Source organism: Merops nubicus, unplaced genomic scaffold (assembly GCF_000691845.1).
Source record: "Merops nubicus isolate BGI_N331 unplaced genomic scaffold, ASM69184v1 scaffold20412, whole genome shotgun sequence".
NCBI classification, from domain to species: Eukaryota; Metazoa; Chordata; class Aves; order Coraciiformes; family Meropidae; genus Merops; species Merops nubicus.
The window spans coordinates 1-15,698 of NW_008595862.1; the positions used below are offsets into that span (position 1 = coordinate 1).

At 47.2% G+C, this 15,698-nt stretch overlaps 1 protein-coding gene across 1 annotated transcript in view; it reads left to right on the forward strand.

Annotated features, from left to right (window-relative positions):
• Window positions 1-3,672: 3,672 nt before the first annotated feature.
• Window positions 3,673-15,698, forward strand: part of LOC103769041 (immunoglobulin superfamily member 3-like) — a gene marked incomplete at its 3' end in the record, with an annotated part of 41,464 nt that continues 29,438 nt past the window's right edge. Inside the window, exon 1 of the mRNA XM_008936214.1 lies at window positions 3,673-4,048. Within this exon, the coding sequence (XP_008934462.1) occupies window positions 3,673-4,048 (376 nt within the window). The remainder of the gene's footprint in view (window positions 4,049-15,698) is intronic.

The window sequence follows — 15,698 nt, forward strand, 5'->3', positions numbered from 1 at the left end:
CCTAAAGGATTCTATGATTCTGTGTGACTCTGCCATTGCATTTCTCCCTTACCTTTCATCACATGACATTGGCTGTGGCCCTGGAGCCTGCTGGGCAGACTGGCATAGGGGAGGCACTGGGACCAGGTTTTTCTGCTGGTTCCCGAGTCTCACATGGTTCTCTTACTACATGACCTTGAGTCTAATTGCCTGGCTGCACCATTCCCTCTGACTGCTGCCACCTCCTCTTTCCCCCGTGCTCCTCCTGTCTCCCAAACAGGGCCTGGGAGGTGGGTAAGCCAGGGGGAGTGTTGAGAGCTGCCTGGCTGTTGTTTGACTTCCTCTTATCTCAAAAGGCCAGCAACAATACCCCTCATCTGTAGGGGATAAGGATCAGGAAACACCTCCTCCATATTATGGGGGATTCACTGCCTTTTGGAAAAAAAAAAAAAATCCACAAACCCATCATTTCTTATTAATTTTATAGTAGCTCTTGGCTCACTACCTCCACTGTATCAGCCCTTGCATTGTCAGTAAATTATATTTGATTTGCAATTAAAAGCCAGCTGTGCCAGTGCGGTACCAGCCAAATGCCACCATAAGTATCTCCTAGGTGTCCTAGGGGAGGTGTGAAGCACACAGCACCTCCTCCAATGAGCTCTTCTCTCACTTTGAGAGGAAAAGACGAGTATTTCAGGCACATTATTTTTGTTAATCAGAATGCTTGCTTGCTAAGAAATGTAGTTCTTTAGTTGATACTGCATGTTCATGTGCATAGAGCAATTCCCAGAGTTTGAAAACTACCAAATACCCTTCATTGTATAAAAAGTTAACTGTTTGAGGAGAAAACTTGTTGTAGTGGATGTCTGTCTCGGGCTGCTTTTTTTTTTTTTTTTTTTCCTCTTTCTCAGTCAAAATGATTTATTGGAGAAGTGTCTCTGCATTGGCTGAGTGTATTTTTTTTAAGTGTTGAAAAGCATTTGTGCCCATCTATGTTGGAGCAGGAGTTTGCAGCCAGGCAGGTAGAAGAGCACTGTGGATGTGCTGCTCCCTGCCTCCTTGGAGGTCCACCCCATTAAAGCAACTGCCAAGCCTCTGTGTTTCACCTCTCCGAGGCTGAACAGCAACTTGCTGCAAATTGTAGCAAAACCCTGACTGTTTTGCTTCCTTCCGCACTGGAGCTGCGCAGGGCTTTTTCTGCACCTGATCTTTCTGCTCCTCAGCTGCTTGGGCTCCTGGAGCCAGAAAGGGAAGCAAGAGCTCTTTGGCTCTTATCTCTCTCACTTTTGGCTGGAGTAGGAAGGTGCAGGAGTCCAGTGCAAGGGGGAATAGAAGAGGAGGAATGTAGAAAGCGGGTCTCTTCTGAAAGCAGAGCAGGACTACAGATTGTAGGGTTATAAGCAAGGTCCCAGAAACCACTGTGAAGAGAAGAAGGAGGTCCACATTATTGCTGGCCATGGGGATGGTGGGATTTAACATGAACCAAATGGCTGAGTGCCTCAGCATGCAAAGATCCCTGAGGTTTTGATCTTGACAGTGACCTTTGGAAGGGCAAATACACGTCTCTGGTAAAACGATGAGAGAGTTTTCAACTGGAGAGTTGGAAAACTCAAAGAATTCCTATGTTAAAAACAAACAACCAAGCAGTGCACTAAAAACCTGCAAACAAAGTCATGCACTCAGATGAGAAATACCTAAATGAGCTTTGTGTGTGCAACTTTTAATTCCTACCACTGCATGTTTGCCTTGTGGTGAAATTTTAATTGTGTCATTGCATGCAGGGTATCTGTATACTGTAGCAAGGCTTTATGCCCATACATAAATTGTATTATAAGCTGTCTTTAGGTGTGCAATAAAGATCTTGCCCTTCCTGCTATTTTAAAAACAGCTTATTTCAAAGGCTGTAGTATTTGCTTTGTCCTTTGGCCTTTATGGGGTGAGAGAAGAGAATCTCTGCACCTTAGATGCGTTAGTAGTCTCTAGCAATGCCTGTTCTTAGGATGAAGAGATTGGTACAGCAAGCAGTGGGGCAGTGTTTGCCTCTGTTCCTCTCCCTGTTCATTTCAAACGTGCTGTAGCTTTCCCCATCCTCCTCTTAAATCACATTATTTCATAAAGAGTAAAAAGAACTATAATTCGGAGCAGCAGCAAGCTGAGCCCAAGTTAATAGTTTGAATTGCTCTCCATCTGTTCAGCTGCATGGCCTGATGGATGTGCTGAAACCCATTTTTTACAATTTGTTTTAAGCTGGTAAGAACCGTCTCTCTTGGCTCTGGTCCAGGCTGACTGTGGAGAAAAACTTCGTAACTGGACATCCGTGTCCAGAGGGCAGGATTGAGTCTGTAATCCACAGATGCCAGGCCACCTCTTCCACCTGCGAGTTGCTAGTTCTTGAAAGGTTAAATTCTTTTCTGGACTTGAATATTATTATTGGAAACTAGACAGGGAGGGAAGAAACCCCGACTTGCACACGCACACAGAGGATAAAATTTGCAAACGTGATTATGCAGGACCCACTTTAAATCGGCTTATTGCTGGTTTATGATGGCAAGCAAGCAGTCACAGAAGCCAGGGTGATTGGCCTCGGCATGTGTGCCTGCTGCTGGTAACTCAATAACCGATGAACACCCACCGTGGTCTCCAGACCTCGAGCCTTTGATGTAGCAACAAACAAGATAGATTGCTGTAATTTATCTGGCCCCTGGAGGGCCGTGCTGGTAATGTGCCATGAGCCCAAGGGCCAGCCATCCATAATCTGTGTAAAAATACAGCAGATCGCAGTCGCCGTGCCGTGGAATTGTCTTTGTTTCGTGCTGCAAGAGTTTGTGTGTGTACAATGCACGCTCCTGGGTCTTGATTTCCAGCAGCCAGGAGCAGCGAGTCTTGGTGTTATATGCCTGCTCCCTCCATTAGCTTTAATTGTTTTTGTTATGTATTAAATATACTCCTTACAAATAGACTTGGAAAGGCAGTTCTGGAAACATGGTATTCCCCTGTATGCCTTTGCAAATGTAGCAGAGGGACTGGAGAAGATATGCTGGATTAGGGGTGGGGGAAGAATGGGATTTTGTACTAGCTGAAGGCTCTGGTGGGTTTGCTGGTGGAGGACAAGTGCTTGTGTGGTTGCTGTCAGGCAGCACAGTAATCCAAGGAGGAGGACTGTAGTCTCCTGCCTTACATGTGGGCCTCTCTCCTGGTGGAATACAGTCATGATTGGGGTGTGCCAGGAGAATGAGTCACTGCTGAACTGGGGAGCCCCACGGGTGACACTTGGTGCTGCAGAGCTTGCCACCTCCTGGCGCCCTCCAGCAGCAACCTGTGCCTGAGGCCTCGGGGTGATGGTTGGAAAATATGAGTAGCGCAGAAAACAAAGCCCTGTCAGCTTGAGTTTCTCCTTTGTTGCCTTGCAGTGCAGTACCTTTTTGTGCCTGGATTCTTATCGCTACCAAAGAATTGGTTTTTATTGCCTCAACACTGCTTTTTTCATGGCGTGTTTTAAAAAATGCTTCCCTTGGGTCATCAAGAAAGCTGTAACATGGCTGGGGGACTGCTGTGCAAGAACCCCACGGTTTGGGGTGTGAGGGCTTGCCTTGCCAAGCATGGCCACAAAAGGGATGGGGGGCATACATCTGGAGGGAGGTACAGGGGGCTGCCTACTGATAACTAGTGCTGGGCTTATCTCCTCCTGCAGGCATGGCCTTGGCCCAGCGGCAAGTGGCGGTGCAGGAGGGACCCCTCTACCGCACGGAGGGGTCCCACATCACGCTGTGGTGCAAGGTGAGCGGCTACCAGGGCCCAGCGGAGCAGAACTTCCAGTGGTCCATCTACTTGCCCTCGGCCCCCGAGCGGGAGGTGCAGATCGTCAGCACCGTCGACCCGTCCTTCCCCTACGCCATCTACACGCAGCGCGTGCGCAGCCGGGGGATCTACGTGGAGCGGGTGCAGGGGGACGCCGTCCTGCTGCACATCACCGACCTGCAGGACCGCGACGCCGGGCAGTACGAGTGCCACACGCCCAACACCGACGAGAGGTACTTTGGGAGTTACAGCGCCAAGATGAACCTCGTGGGTAAGCTGTCCTGCTAGCGACGTGCTTGGGGCAACGGGGCGTCAGCCACCCAGCGTGCGGCGCAAACCCATGAACCCGCCATGTGTAATGTAGCCCACATAGGCCATCAGAAAAAACACCAGTGAGAGAGAATAGGAGCAGAGAGCAGACAGCACGGTGGTGTAAATTGCAGGAAATCACTGAACAGAGACATGGGGTGTAGCAAACTCTCTCTAGTAGTAAGGCCCTTATAAAGAAGAGTCATCAGGCAACATAGGCAGGGAGAGAAATGTTTGAAGCCATGGCTAAAAGCAAGAGGGACGTGGAACTGATTTACGCAGAGAGAGGTAGGGAGGCTGCTCCAGATGGCACAAGCTGCAGAGGAGAGGGCTCTATGCCAAAGGTGGTGAAATAGCGGAGCTGGGAAGCGAAGCAATAATGAGCGGCACGTAGAAGAAATGGGAGACATGGTCCTCTTCAGGCTCTTAACAGAGAGCTGTGCTTTAATGTGACCTGAAATGAGCACACTGATCAAGTTGGGCTGTCTATAGATGAATGTGGGGGAGTTGGTTTGGGATTATTTTTTTTGTCTGTGTTAGAAAAATCAAATATGAAGTATTTCCACGGCACCTCTCTTGACTATCGCTTGATTTGACCTTCTCAAGCTTCAGCTTTCTTTCTGTATCGCAAAATGGGATTGGATTTAAAGTCTTTAACTTGGCTAACAGCAGTAAAATAGCTTCCATCAAAGGACTGAAGGACTCCTGAAGGAGCTCCTGTGCAGCAGAAACACCATTCTAGCAAATTTGAGCCCACAGACTTGTTTTTCTTAGGAGGTATTCATGAGAACACAGGTCTGTTTTGGAAACTACTGTGGCATTATCCATATGTCCTAGCCAGTCAGGGTGTCGCCGATTTCAGACTGTGTTGACACAGGAAACGCATTGTGAAAGGAGGCGAGGTGTGAATTTAAATCACAATAGCCCTCCTTTGAGTTGTGCTTCTTGCCTCCAACTTGTGGGCACCTTAGCTCCTTCTCTTCAGAGGTGCCAACCCAGCCACTCTCCCAGACAAAACCCCACAGCCTGGGTGCAGGCACTTATTTAGCCTGTTTTCCCATCCGATGTCCATGAGGGAGGTAGATGCCCAAATATTTTATTTGTGTTTGTGTAGTTCTGTGACTTGCTTCAGGTGTCTAGGTTTGTGGTTCCCCCTTTAGTTTAAACAAGACTGAGTCAGCACTGCTACGGTAAAGCCACCTCAGGGAGTGAAGCCCATTGAAAACCAACACCCAGTGAAAAAAGTGCCTGGGGGCAGGGTGGGGTTGGGGCAGTCAAAGTTTGCAGATGGTTTGTTCTGCCAGGGAGCTGCACCCAGTGAAAACGCCTGTGAGCAGGAGTCCTTACAGGGGATCTCTTAGAGCAAGTGAGAGTACCTATGTTCTCAGCACGTGGGTGAGCATAGCCAACGTGTCCAAGCTCCTTCGCCACTCTCCCCCAGGGCTGAGGAGCCTCCTGGTTTTAACTGTAGCTTAGCAGCTTCTTCAGTGGGCAGCCAAGGGCTTGGAGGGTTGGTCTGCTTTTGCTCTGTTCCACCTTTGCAAGCAGTACAAGTCATGTAAGGTTTGGAACTCTGTAGACACCCATGAATGGTGCTTTGAGGACATTGGCTTCAGGGCTTACGTGTGTCGGGAATGCTCAAGAAGATTGATCCAAAGTAACTTTTAGTGTATTAGTTAAATCATATTGCTCCCCTTCATGGATGCATGTGGCCCTAATTTGGTTTAGCTTTATTAATTTATGAAAAGTCACTTCGGAAGTGACTTAGGGTTACTTGCATTTTCAATGTGTGTATCTACGTAGTTTGGTTTTTTTTGTTTTGTTTTCTTTTTTTTTTGTGGTTTAACCAAACTCCAACAGAAACTAAGTTTTGCAGAGTGCCCCTGTGATGACCTGTAGAGGACAAGCCCTTACCAAGGGCCTTCTGTCTGGCTCCCATCCTCATGAACCAGTGCTGACTTCAGCTCCCTCAGACCCTGAAGTCCTGTCGAGAAAACAGGCTCCTCTGCAGGGCTGGGCAGAACACATGTCCTTGACTTTCCCTGTCATTTTAGGTCTGAGCTATGGGTTGTGGGTTTTCAGACTGGCTTTGTTGACACAAAAAAAATATGCAAGAAGAGGTACAAGAGAGCTAAGTGAGAGTTATTGTTCTAATTTTCTCAGAAACAGAACAAAACTTTTTTTTTTCTTTCAGTCTGTTATGAATTTTTAATTGACTCATAAGATTGAGTGGCTCTTTTTTGGCAGCAGCAAAGCCTGGGGGGAGTCAGATTTGTTAGCATCTCTATACTCTCTATTTATATGTGAAATGGGTGGGTTTGGAGCAGTGTTGATTTTAGACTTTCTGCTCTGGGAGCTTTCAGTTGTTGTGTCCTGTGGTTTGAGGGAAGAGCAGAAGGAATGGTTTCTCCCCTTTTCCCCTGGCCAATACAGCCCCGTGATGGGGGAGATGGGAGTTTTGGAGGAGCTGGATGAGACACTGATGCAGCAGCACATGGGGCTGCTGTGTGCACTGGCCTTCTCAGTTTGAGGCAGAACTGCTGGGATGTGTCTTTGCTCCTTTGATCTGAGCAGCATTGAGGACTGTATCCAGGGCTCTGCAGCTGCTAAAAAGTAGTTTTCTCAGCTTCAAAGGTGTGCTGGTTGAACTTGGAAGTACACTTCTATTACACCTCACAAGCAGCAAGCATGATTGGTTGTCCCTCTTCTGGTTTTGGTGTCTCCACTTGAAGTTAATTTGTATTCATTGAGATCTTGGCCAGGATCAAGTACCATTCTGAGGACCTGATGTCTCTGATGGTCTGGAATAAGGTGTGCTCCCCAGGCACTTTGTGGGACTCTTATCTGATTTTAGGCATGCAGCAGAAGTGCTAATCTCCCTGAAGCTAGGAATGAGGCCAGTACTGTGGTTCAAGGGCCTTCTGCCATGGGGAAATGTATATCAAGGCTTAATGTTTTTCATCAGTCTTCAGTTTCTTTCAGTTACATCAGAAATGTCTGTCTGCATCTTTCTGCCCCTTCTCCCATCTCCTCCTGAGCTACACAATTGGGAAGAAGTTTTACCTGGGCTATAAAATGTGTTAGGAGGAAGAATTTAGTTAAACTGAGATGAGAGGGGTGAGGGAAGAAAAAAATGCAGCTCTTGAAGATGTTGTGGAGCCATGGCCTTGTGGTTGATTTATGAGAATGGATTACCCACAAAGTCTGCAACTTCATTGTTTGCCTTCAGAGTTCAGTCCCCTGAGGCTGACATGAAATTGCTGAGGCTAGTTCATGGTCTTCTACTCAGGGTGGAGAGAAGAGATTTTTTTAGAAGATCATGTGAGTGTTCTTCCACTCACTTAACATCAGGCACATTGCGTAAGGTAGATGTTGAGGCAGTATCTGCCACTGAAGGGACAGAGAGGGACAAAATCTGGAGAGCAACTCATCTTTGTTTAAATTAAGTGCATCCTTCTCTAAGTTGGCTAAAGAGAGAGCCTAGGTATTAGATTTGGGCTAGGCAGCTGGTGTTGAGTTAAATGAATTCTTCCAGTAGTGGCTGAAGACTTGGCTGCTTTTGGAAACTTACCCACGGGGCTTTTAAGCAATTGATGAAATTCTGACTTGCTGGTTGAACTCGGGAGACACTTGGGCATTTGAAGAGAGGAGTTACAGAGCTGGATCGATTAAATGGGGGATCTGGGGACTGTGCCTGACTGGCGTTTGTATCAGGGTCCTGGTCTGCTTGTTGCTACCTGGGAAAAATATGTGGACTGCCTCTTCACTTTTTAAAGAAGTTAAGGACAGCATAGAATTTCCAGGTGAAGGAAAGCAGCACCCCAGCAACATAGCATCACCACTGTCAGGACAACAGTATTTTCCAGGTTGTCATTGGAATTATCAGTCATCTTAGTAACTGTTGAAATATGGGCAGAATAGGAGGTTTGTGTGCAGTGATGGAGGTGGTGAAGCTGGATGGGTGCTGTGCAATCTGAGATGCTGGTTTATGCTTCTCATCTTATGTTGATGGGTAAATAAACTTGTGCTTTGCTGTGGGGTAGAAGTGAGCACATGGCAGTTACTTCAGAGTGTGTGAGTCACTGTAAATTTGTACTCCACTGTATCTCTGCAAGGAGTTATTTGTGTGCCCTGTACCCTTCTTAGATAACAGGGAAGAGGCCTAGGTCTAACCTCTCCAGAAGCTTCAGACTTTTATCTCGGTGTTTTTTATCTGTGCTCCCAAAAACATTGAGCTCTTTTTCAGAGTAAGTGATTTAAAGAGGCAGTGACAGAGCAAGAGGAAAGCTTTCAAAGCACTTGAGGTGGCAGCTCTTGTACTGTGTATTTTGGGGGAAGCAGCTGTACAGCATCAGTCCTAAACAAGTTAATGCAAAACAGTGAAAGAGATTTGGATGAGAGGAGAGACCACAACCTCCAGGGTACCTCAGAGCGGGAAGGAGCAATTTTGGTGCCAACCTGAGAAAGAAGCAGCACTCAGACATGGCTGTCTCAGTGGTGGGCAGGAGCTGCTGTGGAGCTGGTACTGATGCAGAGATGGATGCCAGCATCTCCTTCCTGCGAGGCTTAGGTGCAAGGAGGGCAGAGAGTATTTGCGCTAGCTAGGTGCTGCTTAGTGGCTCCCCTGTCTACCCTCTGGGGCTGGACACACTTCTGCTTTCTGCTGTTTCTCACTGGTCTCTCCCTGCCCAAGTAGGCTAGCCTTGTTCCCCTGGCTCTTACCTGGCTGTGACAGCTCCCAGGGCCTAGGTGTCTTGTTTTGGTTGGCAGCCCCATTGTGGTGAGGTTTCAGCATTGCAGCAGTCCTGGGAGTAGTTGTGGGCAAGGGCACTGTTGGGATGAAGAACCAGCTGCCTCTCTGCTCAAGGTTAGTGGTGGCTGTGGCTGTGCTTGATAGGGTCTTGTCTCCAAATGCTGAGCTGTTCGAGTCACTCACAGCTCTCTGTAGACCAGAGCTCAGTCCATGGGTACCTTGACCGTGCCTTTAGGAGTGTGTCTTGCAGAGGTCCTCTGTGCCCTTGGGCTGTGGCACGTAACTGTGTGGTCAGCTGCAAGGCCGTGGCTGGGACAGGAAGGATACCTGCAGGGTGTTTCTGGGACGCTTTGGTGGCGTGGGAGGTGGAAGAGAGAGATATGCATACCAGACAGCAGTGGAAGGGAAGGAGCTGCATGTGTTTTAGCCAAGCATTCAAGAGAAGAAAGCAGGTATTTTTTTTTATGAATTTAGAACCAAACATCTCCTGAATGTTTCCATGGAGAGCTAAAGGGCAAGTAGTGTGTGTGTGGGGGGGGGGGGGGGGGGGGAAATCACTTTTATTAGCCTGTACTAGCTGCTGGTGCTTGTTGCCAGCAGCTTCTCCTCTTCTTCATCAAGTGCTGCCATTTGTGATCTGTCTGTGCACAGAGCAGAGTGAGCAAGTCACGTTGTGGGTTTGGCGTGTTAGGAGAGCACCGTCTGCTCCTGGGAACCCAGGAGGACTCGGAGCAAGAGCAGTCACTTCTGCTCATGTGGGGTGCGTGGACTGTGGTGGCTGCATTTATTCCAGCTATCAACTGGGCTGAAGGTGGCTTTGCTTGAGGGAGGTGTCAAAGAGAGAGATGGCAGTCTTGCAGACAAGGACCTATCAGTTTTGATAGAAGTCTTTGGGGGCTCTTCTTTCTATGTTGCTTACTTCTGAGAGACGGGGAGAAGTGTTTCCCACTGCACATGAGCAAGCAGCTTGTGTCCTGGGGAGGCCAGGCTTTTTAAAGATGTACAGCAGCAGGCAAAAATCAAAATTTGTTCAGACTGCCCCAAGAGGTTGCATAGGCTCCATCTGTGGGGGGTTTGAAGATCCAACAGGATCAAGCTCTGAGCAGCCTGGTCTGGCCTTGTAGCTGACCCTGCTTGACTCTGTAGTTGTGCTGCAGACCTTCCCGAGGTCTCTTCACCCTGAATTGTCCTGTGATCATGTGATGAACCACTTGGCTGCTCTGTAGTAGGAACCACTGTTAGGCATTTTGGAGGGAGAGTGTTCAAGGGAAGGTGTAAAATGGTGCACAGTGATGATGTCAGTGCTGAATAACACATAACATTGGTGATCTCAACCAGATGAGAGCAGCAAGGACTTATACATCTCCCAAGTTCTTTTTTTCTGGCTTTTTTTTATTTTGTATGTTTCATCTTTCTTCAGAGAGGTTGCATGAGTTTGTACCTCTTGTTCTATTCTAATGTATGAAGGCAGAATTTGGAGATCCTAAGCCCAGATGTCCTAATCTCTCTGAGGCCACCTCGGTGGCTTTGCTACCTCCATGAAGCATGTGTATGCTTTATTTAGCCAAGCTGTCAGTTAACCAAAGTGAGTTCCAGGATTGGTGGTGTTGAAATGCCTGCTTTTTGAGTTACATTCATCTTTGACTGTTTGGGCTGTGCTTGTTGCAGTAATTAGGTCCCCAGAGGAGTAAAATGTCCTTCACTTTCAAATTACCCTTTAGCTGACATTAAAAAAAAAAAAAAAAAAAAAAAAAAAACCAACAAAAAAAAACCACCAAACATCAAATACCTTCTCCTAGGTGGTCCTTTGCAGCTAGGCACAAGGTATTTTGTTCTTACTGTCCTTCTTTACATGTCTAAATCTCTCAGTAGTAGCCTTGAAAAAAAATTTGACCTGTGCCACTGTGCTTTTTCTTTCTATGGATGGAAAGGGAACATTTGTTTCCTAGGAGGGGTGACTGGGTTTACCTCTGGCAGTTCCTTTGGGCACAGCCTGGGGAATTGCAGCAGCAAACCTGAGTGCCTGGTTTCTGATGCTGTGGAGCAGTGAGGGGCTGCAGGCATCGGGTTGTATCCTGCTGCTGGCTCACTGCATGTCCCTGGGTACAGAGCTCTCCGTCTCCTCTACCATTTTCCAGCTGGTAAAATTAGGGATAATAGCATACAAGCCTTTCACAAAGACTAAGCTAAATAATTGTGAAGTGCTTTGAGCTCGTCAGATAGCGGGAGTTAGAAACAAAAGCTTGTGTTTCAGCTCTGCCTGGTAATGATGCTGAATAGGATTCCTCTCTAGTCCTGCTTAGTCATTTCTGATCTTTTCAAAGTATAGCTGCTTAAGCTCACCCAGTTTTACCCTTGCAGAAGCTGCCAGGCTGAGGGGGCTGATGGTCCATGGTGCCACGGGCAGGTGTGGGGGAGCCCAGCACAGGTAGCCTTGTAGCTCCAGTGGCTGGAGCTGGCAGGTGGGGCTGTTTCCTCACTGCCTGCTGCAGCATGGGCATGTCGGAAGCCAGTCCAGAGGCTCCTTGTCCCTTCCAGATTTAAAACTCTTTCTGGTAAGAGGAAGGCACTAAGGCCTCTTTAAACTTCTGAGTGTGGTTTTTTGGCTTTTTTTTTTTTTTTTTTAATCCTGGCTTTAGTCTTACACAGTCTGGCAATTAATTGCATGGGCTAGTTCTTCCTTGTGCTTTCTAAAATGCTTTTTTGTAGATACCATTCAGATTATAACTGAAAGCTTATAACAGAAATCTCTGTATGTGTCCTTGCATTGCTAGACAAGGCTCACTTACTGTCTTGTGTATCTTTCATCCCCTGTTACTTTGCCCTCTGTATTTCCTGCTGTACACTTCCAATTACACCTGTTTTGTTGCAGTATGCCATCTACTATTCTTTCTTGTTGGAATTGCTTGCCTAATTTTTACTTTCTTATTGTTGTATTACATGACATCGCTTCTCCACCTCTATCTGCACAGGAGAAATGGAACAAATTTTAGGCAGACCATGCCTGAAAAATGAATAATCCCTTGTATCCACTCTCTCCTTTCTTTGCTGTTTTTTTTGTTTGTTTGTTTGTTTGTTTGTTTTTTCTGGTTTTGGTTTGTTTTTATTTTTTCCCCCGTGTCTTGCTTTCCTATCCTGCCTCTTAAAACCACGGGCAACTTGGTGGCATGACATGCATCTTGTGGGGAGGGCTCTCAGTTGTGAAACTGATTCTTTCCCCTCCACCCCAGTCCACCTACTGATTCCTCAAAAACCTGGTGTTAGACACATTTGGGGCACATCACTGTTTTCCATATGTTTTTTCCTGCATTGTCCCTCTTGAGGTAGAGGTACTTAAGTGTAGCTCGCATATGGTGAAGATTTACAATAAGAATACATGTCCTTTTTTTATGCATATCTGTACACTTGTACCTATGCATTATAACGAAAAATGTATTCTAAAATGCATTTCTAAAAAATGTAAATGAATAGAGCCTCAGGAAGTTGCACAGCCCTCTGCTTGCAAATCTAGGCTGGTCTTTAAAATGAGCCCTCACGCTTCCAGACTTTCTATGTCTCTTACTTGTCAGGAAGGGAGGCACAGAAACCTGAATGCTGACTTGCCTTCAGACTGAAGAGCTGCAGTGTTTTGCTTGGGTAGGTTTCTGTGCTGTGCTCAGCCTGAATAGTAAAATCAGACCAGTCAGTTAAAATGACCTTTGAAAGGTAAGGCTTTTTTTTTTTTTTTTTGGCAAAAGGCTCATTTCTGAAGGCTCGGAGTCTTGCCCTCTAGTCTGCTCTCTCTTCAGCTCCAGCCGTGCTGGGGTCCACTGGGGCATCTCAGGTTGATGGGACTGTGGCACTTGCTCTTCCACTGAGCCATTTGCCTTTTTGGTGTCTGCGCAAGAAGCTGCAAGGCTTGAAGTCCTCTGCTGCCCTGGAAGGAGTTACTGCAAAAGCAATGCTCTGCTCCGCTCACGCACCCCTTTGCTTGTCCTGCAGGCTCTTCTCTTGTATGTTTCGCCAGTTCCAGTGAAATTAGGTATTTGGTAGTCCTGAATGCCCTGTTTATTTGTGGATGCCTATCAAGTATCAAGTCTGTCCCTATGAGAAGAGTGATCAGTGATATAGGCTGTTTGTGTATATTACCATAAGATCTGGGTGTTAAGTGCTGATAGGAGATAAGGGGTACAAAGGTTTTTAACTAGAATAGAAAAACCTTTAGCTAGACATTCTGATGCATTTCAAGGCCAGCTCTACCACAGGTAGATTACTCAGGACCCTGGGTTCAGATCTTGGGTTCTCCATCCTCTCCAGGGAAGAACTGGCATGCGAGGGAGCTCTTTCAGGTTGGGCTCTGGTTGCTAATCGTGTGAAGAAAAAGGTCGTTTGATGTTAAAAGTAGTATGGTGTCACTTTCCATCCTGAATTTAACATTTCTTCCAAGTGTGCTCTGGGCAGCCCCAAACCTTTTTTTCTCCCTCCTGCAAAAGATTACTTTTTCACTAAATGCACAGCTAAGAGAAGCTCTGGAAGATAAAAGAAATTAAGTGCACAAAAGGAGAGACAGAAGGAGCAGGGCTAGGTCAGGCGAGCAGGTGGTGGAGCCAGCGGGCTGTAACATGGGATGGGCAAAGCCTGGTACCTGCCTCCTGCGCACTCAGCAGCTTTCTAGGAGCTGCCTCCAGCCCCACCGACCATCTCGCTGGAGGGCAGCTGAGGGGCACTCGTCTCCTCTGCCTGGGCCTCCCCTCCTGTGCCAGGTATCGGTGGGGCTGAGTGGCTGGCGCAGCCTGGCAACCACCTCCTTGGCATGGGCACTTGCTCCCAAACTCGCTGGCGGAGCTCGTTGGCATTTCTGGCAGCTTCGCTAGAATAGCGAGTGGCAGGGGAGAGGCAGGAAGCGTGCAGGTTTCTCTGCTTCTGCGCCTGCAAACAGCCTCCGCGTTAAATGGGGAAGGCGATAACTGTGAGCGCAGCTGGTAACATATGGCACCCGTCCCCTGCCTTAGCAATTGCTCAGTGAACTCTGAAAGTGGAATACAGTCCCCGTGGCTCCAGCCAGCTGCAGCGCTGGGAAGCCCTGCAATAGAGCAGCCCGTTATTTGATTACCAGTGAAAATTTCACATTCCACGTTGCCTATTTTTCCTGCTGCCTCCCCAGGGAGGATTTTGCTGTGCTTACTCCTTCCTACCACTCTTTCTTTTTTTTTTTTTTTTTTTTTTTTTATTCATTTCCCCTGGAGGATTGCTTTATTTGTTCTTTAGTTCCAACTCTTTAGACTCAATTACTCTGTGTTTCTGTCAGTCTACTGCCCTGAGAGGCAGGGGCAGCTCTTTCTACCACTGATGACGATACTTTTCTTGGGTCATCTGGAGAACAAGTAGGTCTGGTGGCAAATGATCAGGTCCCCCTGTAGCAGAGGGGAAGCACAGTGCCCATTGGTCTGCCACAAAGCTGTGTGCTCATCGTGATGTGGATGCATGTCTTTTTGTTGAAGAATTAGAAAACAAACAAAATAAAGTCAAAGTGGGGTCCATTGCTCAGGCAAACCACAGAGCAGCCACAAACCCAGAAGCCCCTAGCAACATTACAAGTGGTACATCAGATCCTTTTTCTCGTGTCAGATAGGATAGAACAGAAGTTGAAAGCCTTCTGTTTCTGTCCCACCCTCAGGAGGGCACAAAAACAGAGAGTCCCCTCTGATTTGATCTCTTTATATACTCATTTAGAGATGTTGCTATTGAGCATCTGGAGGGGAAGGCAGGCAGATTTCTTTTGGTTTAAAGAATCAGCGAGTCTCTGCCCTGGTTCTGCTGCCTGCTGTGGTGGCAGGAAAGGGAGAGCAACGTTTTGTTAAGTTTTGGGTGCCAAAGCAGCCTATCCTCCCTCTTCCTTCAGCCCAAAGCCCTGGGCAGGACTGGCCTTTCCACCTCCATCCAGCTCCTGCCAGGTGGTGCAGGGTTTCGCTTCATGTGCTGAGAAGGAAGCCTGACCTGTGCTGGAGCAGAGCTGCCCCTCAATAGGGAGAAGCTGGGACGTGAAATTTTCTGTCTTGATTCTGTGGCAGCTCTGTCAGTTTAGCCTGATAACAGTTTTACAATCTTTATCTGATATAGGTTTAAGAGGATTTCCCTGGGTGCAGTGGGATTATTATAAGTCAGAGAGCAGTCTCCAGCTGATATTCCTTCAGCAAGTATTTATTTTAAGTGGGTTTAACCGTATTTAATTATTGAAATTTTGGGGGTTTTTTGTTGGGTTTTTGGGTTTGGGTTTTGATGTGTTTTGTTGTGTGGTTTGTTTTTTTTTGTTTGGTTGGGTTTTTTTGGGTTTTTTGGTTTTTTGTTTTTTAATGGGTTATAAGAAAATTGTGTGTGTTAGCAGAAAAGCAGAGCCAGAATAAAATGAAACCATGTATTGTTTCTTTGCAGGCTAGGGGTGGTGGAAGGAAAGCAGCAGCTGGAGGTAGGGAGGAAAGAAGATGAAATCGTAATATTGGGGGAAATGTAACATTATTCCATGTGGCACTGATTAGTAATACCGGCAAACAGCTGTTTATAAATCGGAGATGTAATGGGAAGGAGAGCTGCAAGGAACATTGAGAGTGCTGCAGGCAGCGCTGGCTCATCATCTGACGGGGGGGTTAGCTTCCATCAAATGTGTTTTATCTGCCTCATGGAGGGGGGCAGTGTACTAGAGGCTGTGCTGCTGCAGCCCCCAGGAGCATGGGGAGCTGGGGGTACCCCATGCACCCTCCCCAGCCCATCGGGTTGATGCTTAGTCAGGTTTTCACTAATGTGTTCTACCCAATTTAACGTTTTCATGGCAGCTTCAGGAAAGAGAAGCAGTGGCGACACTTGGCATTGGGAGAACTGTGCC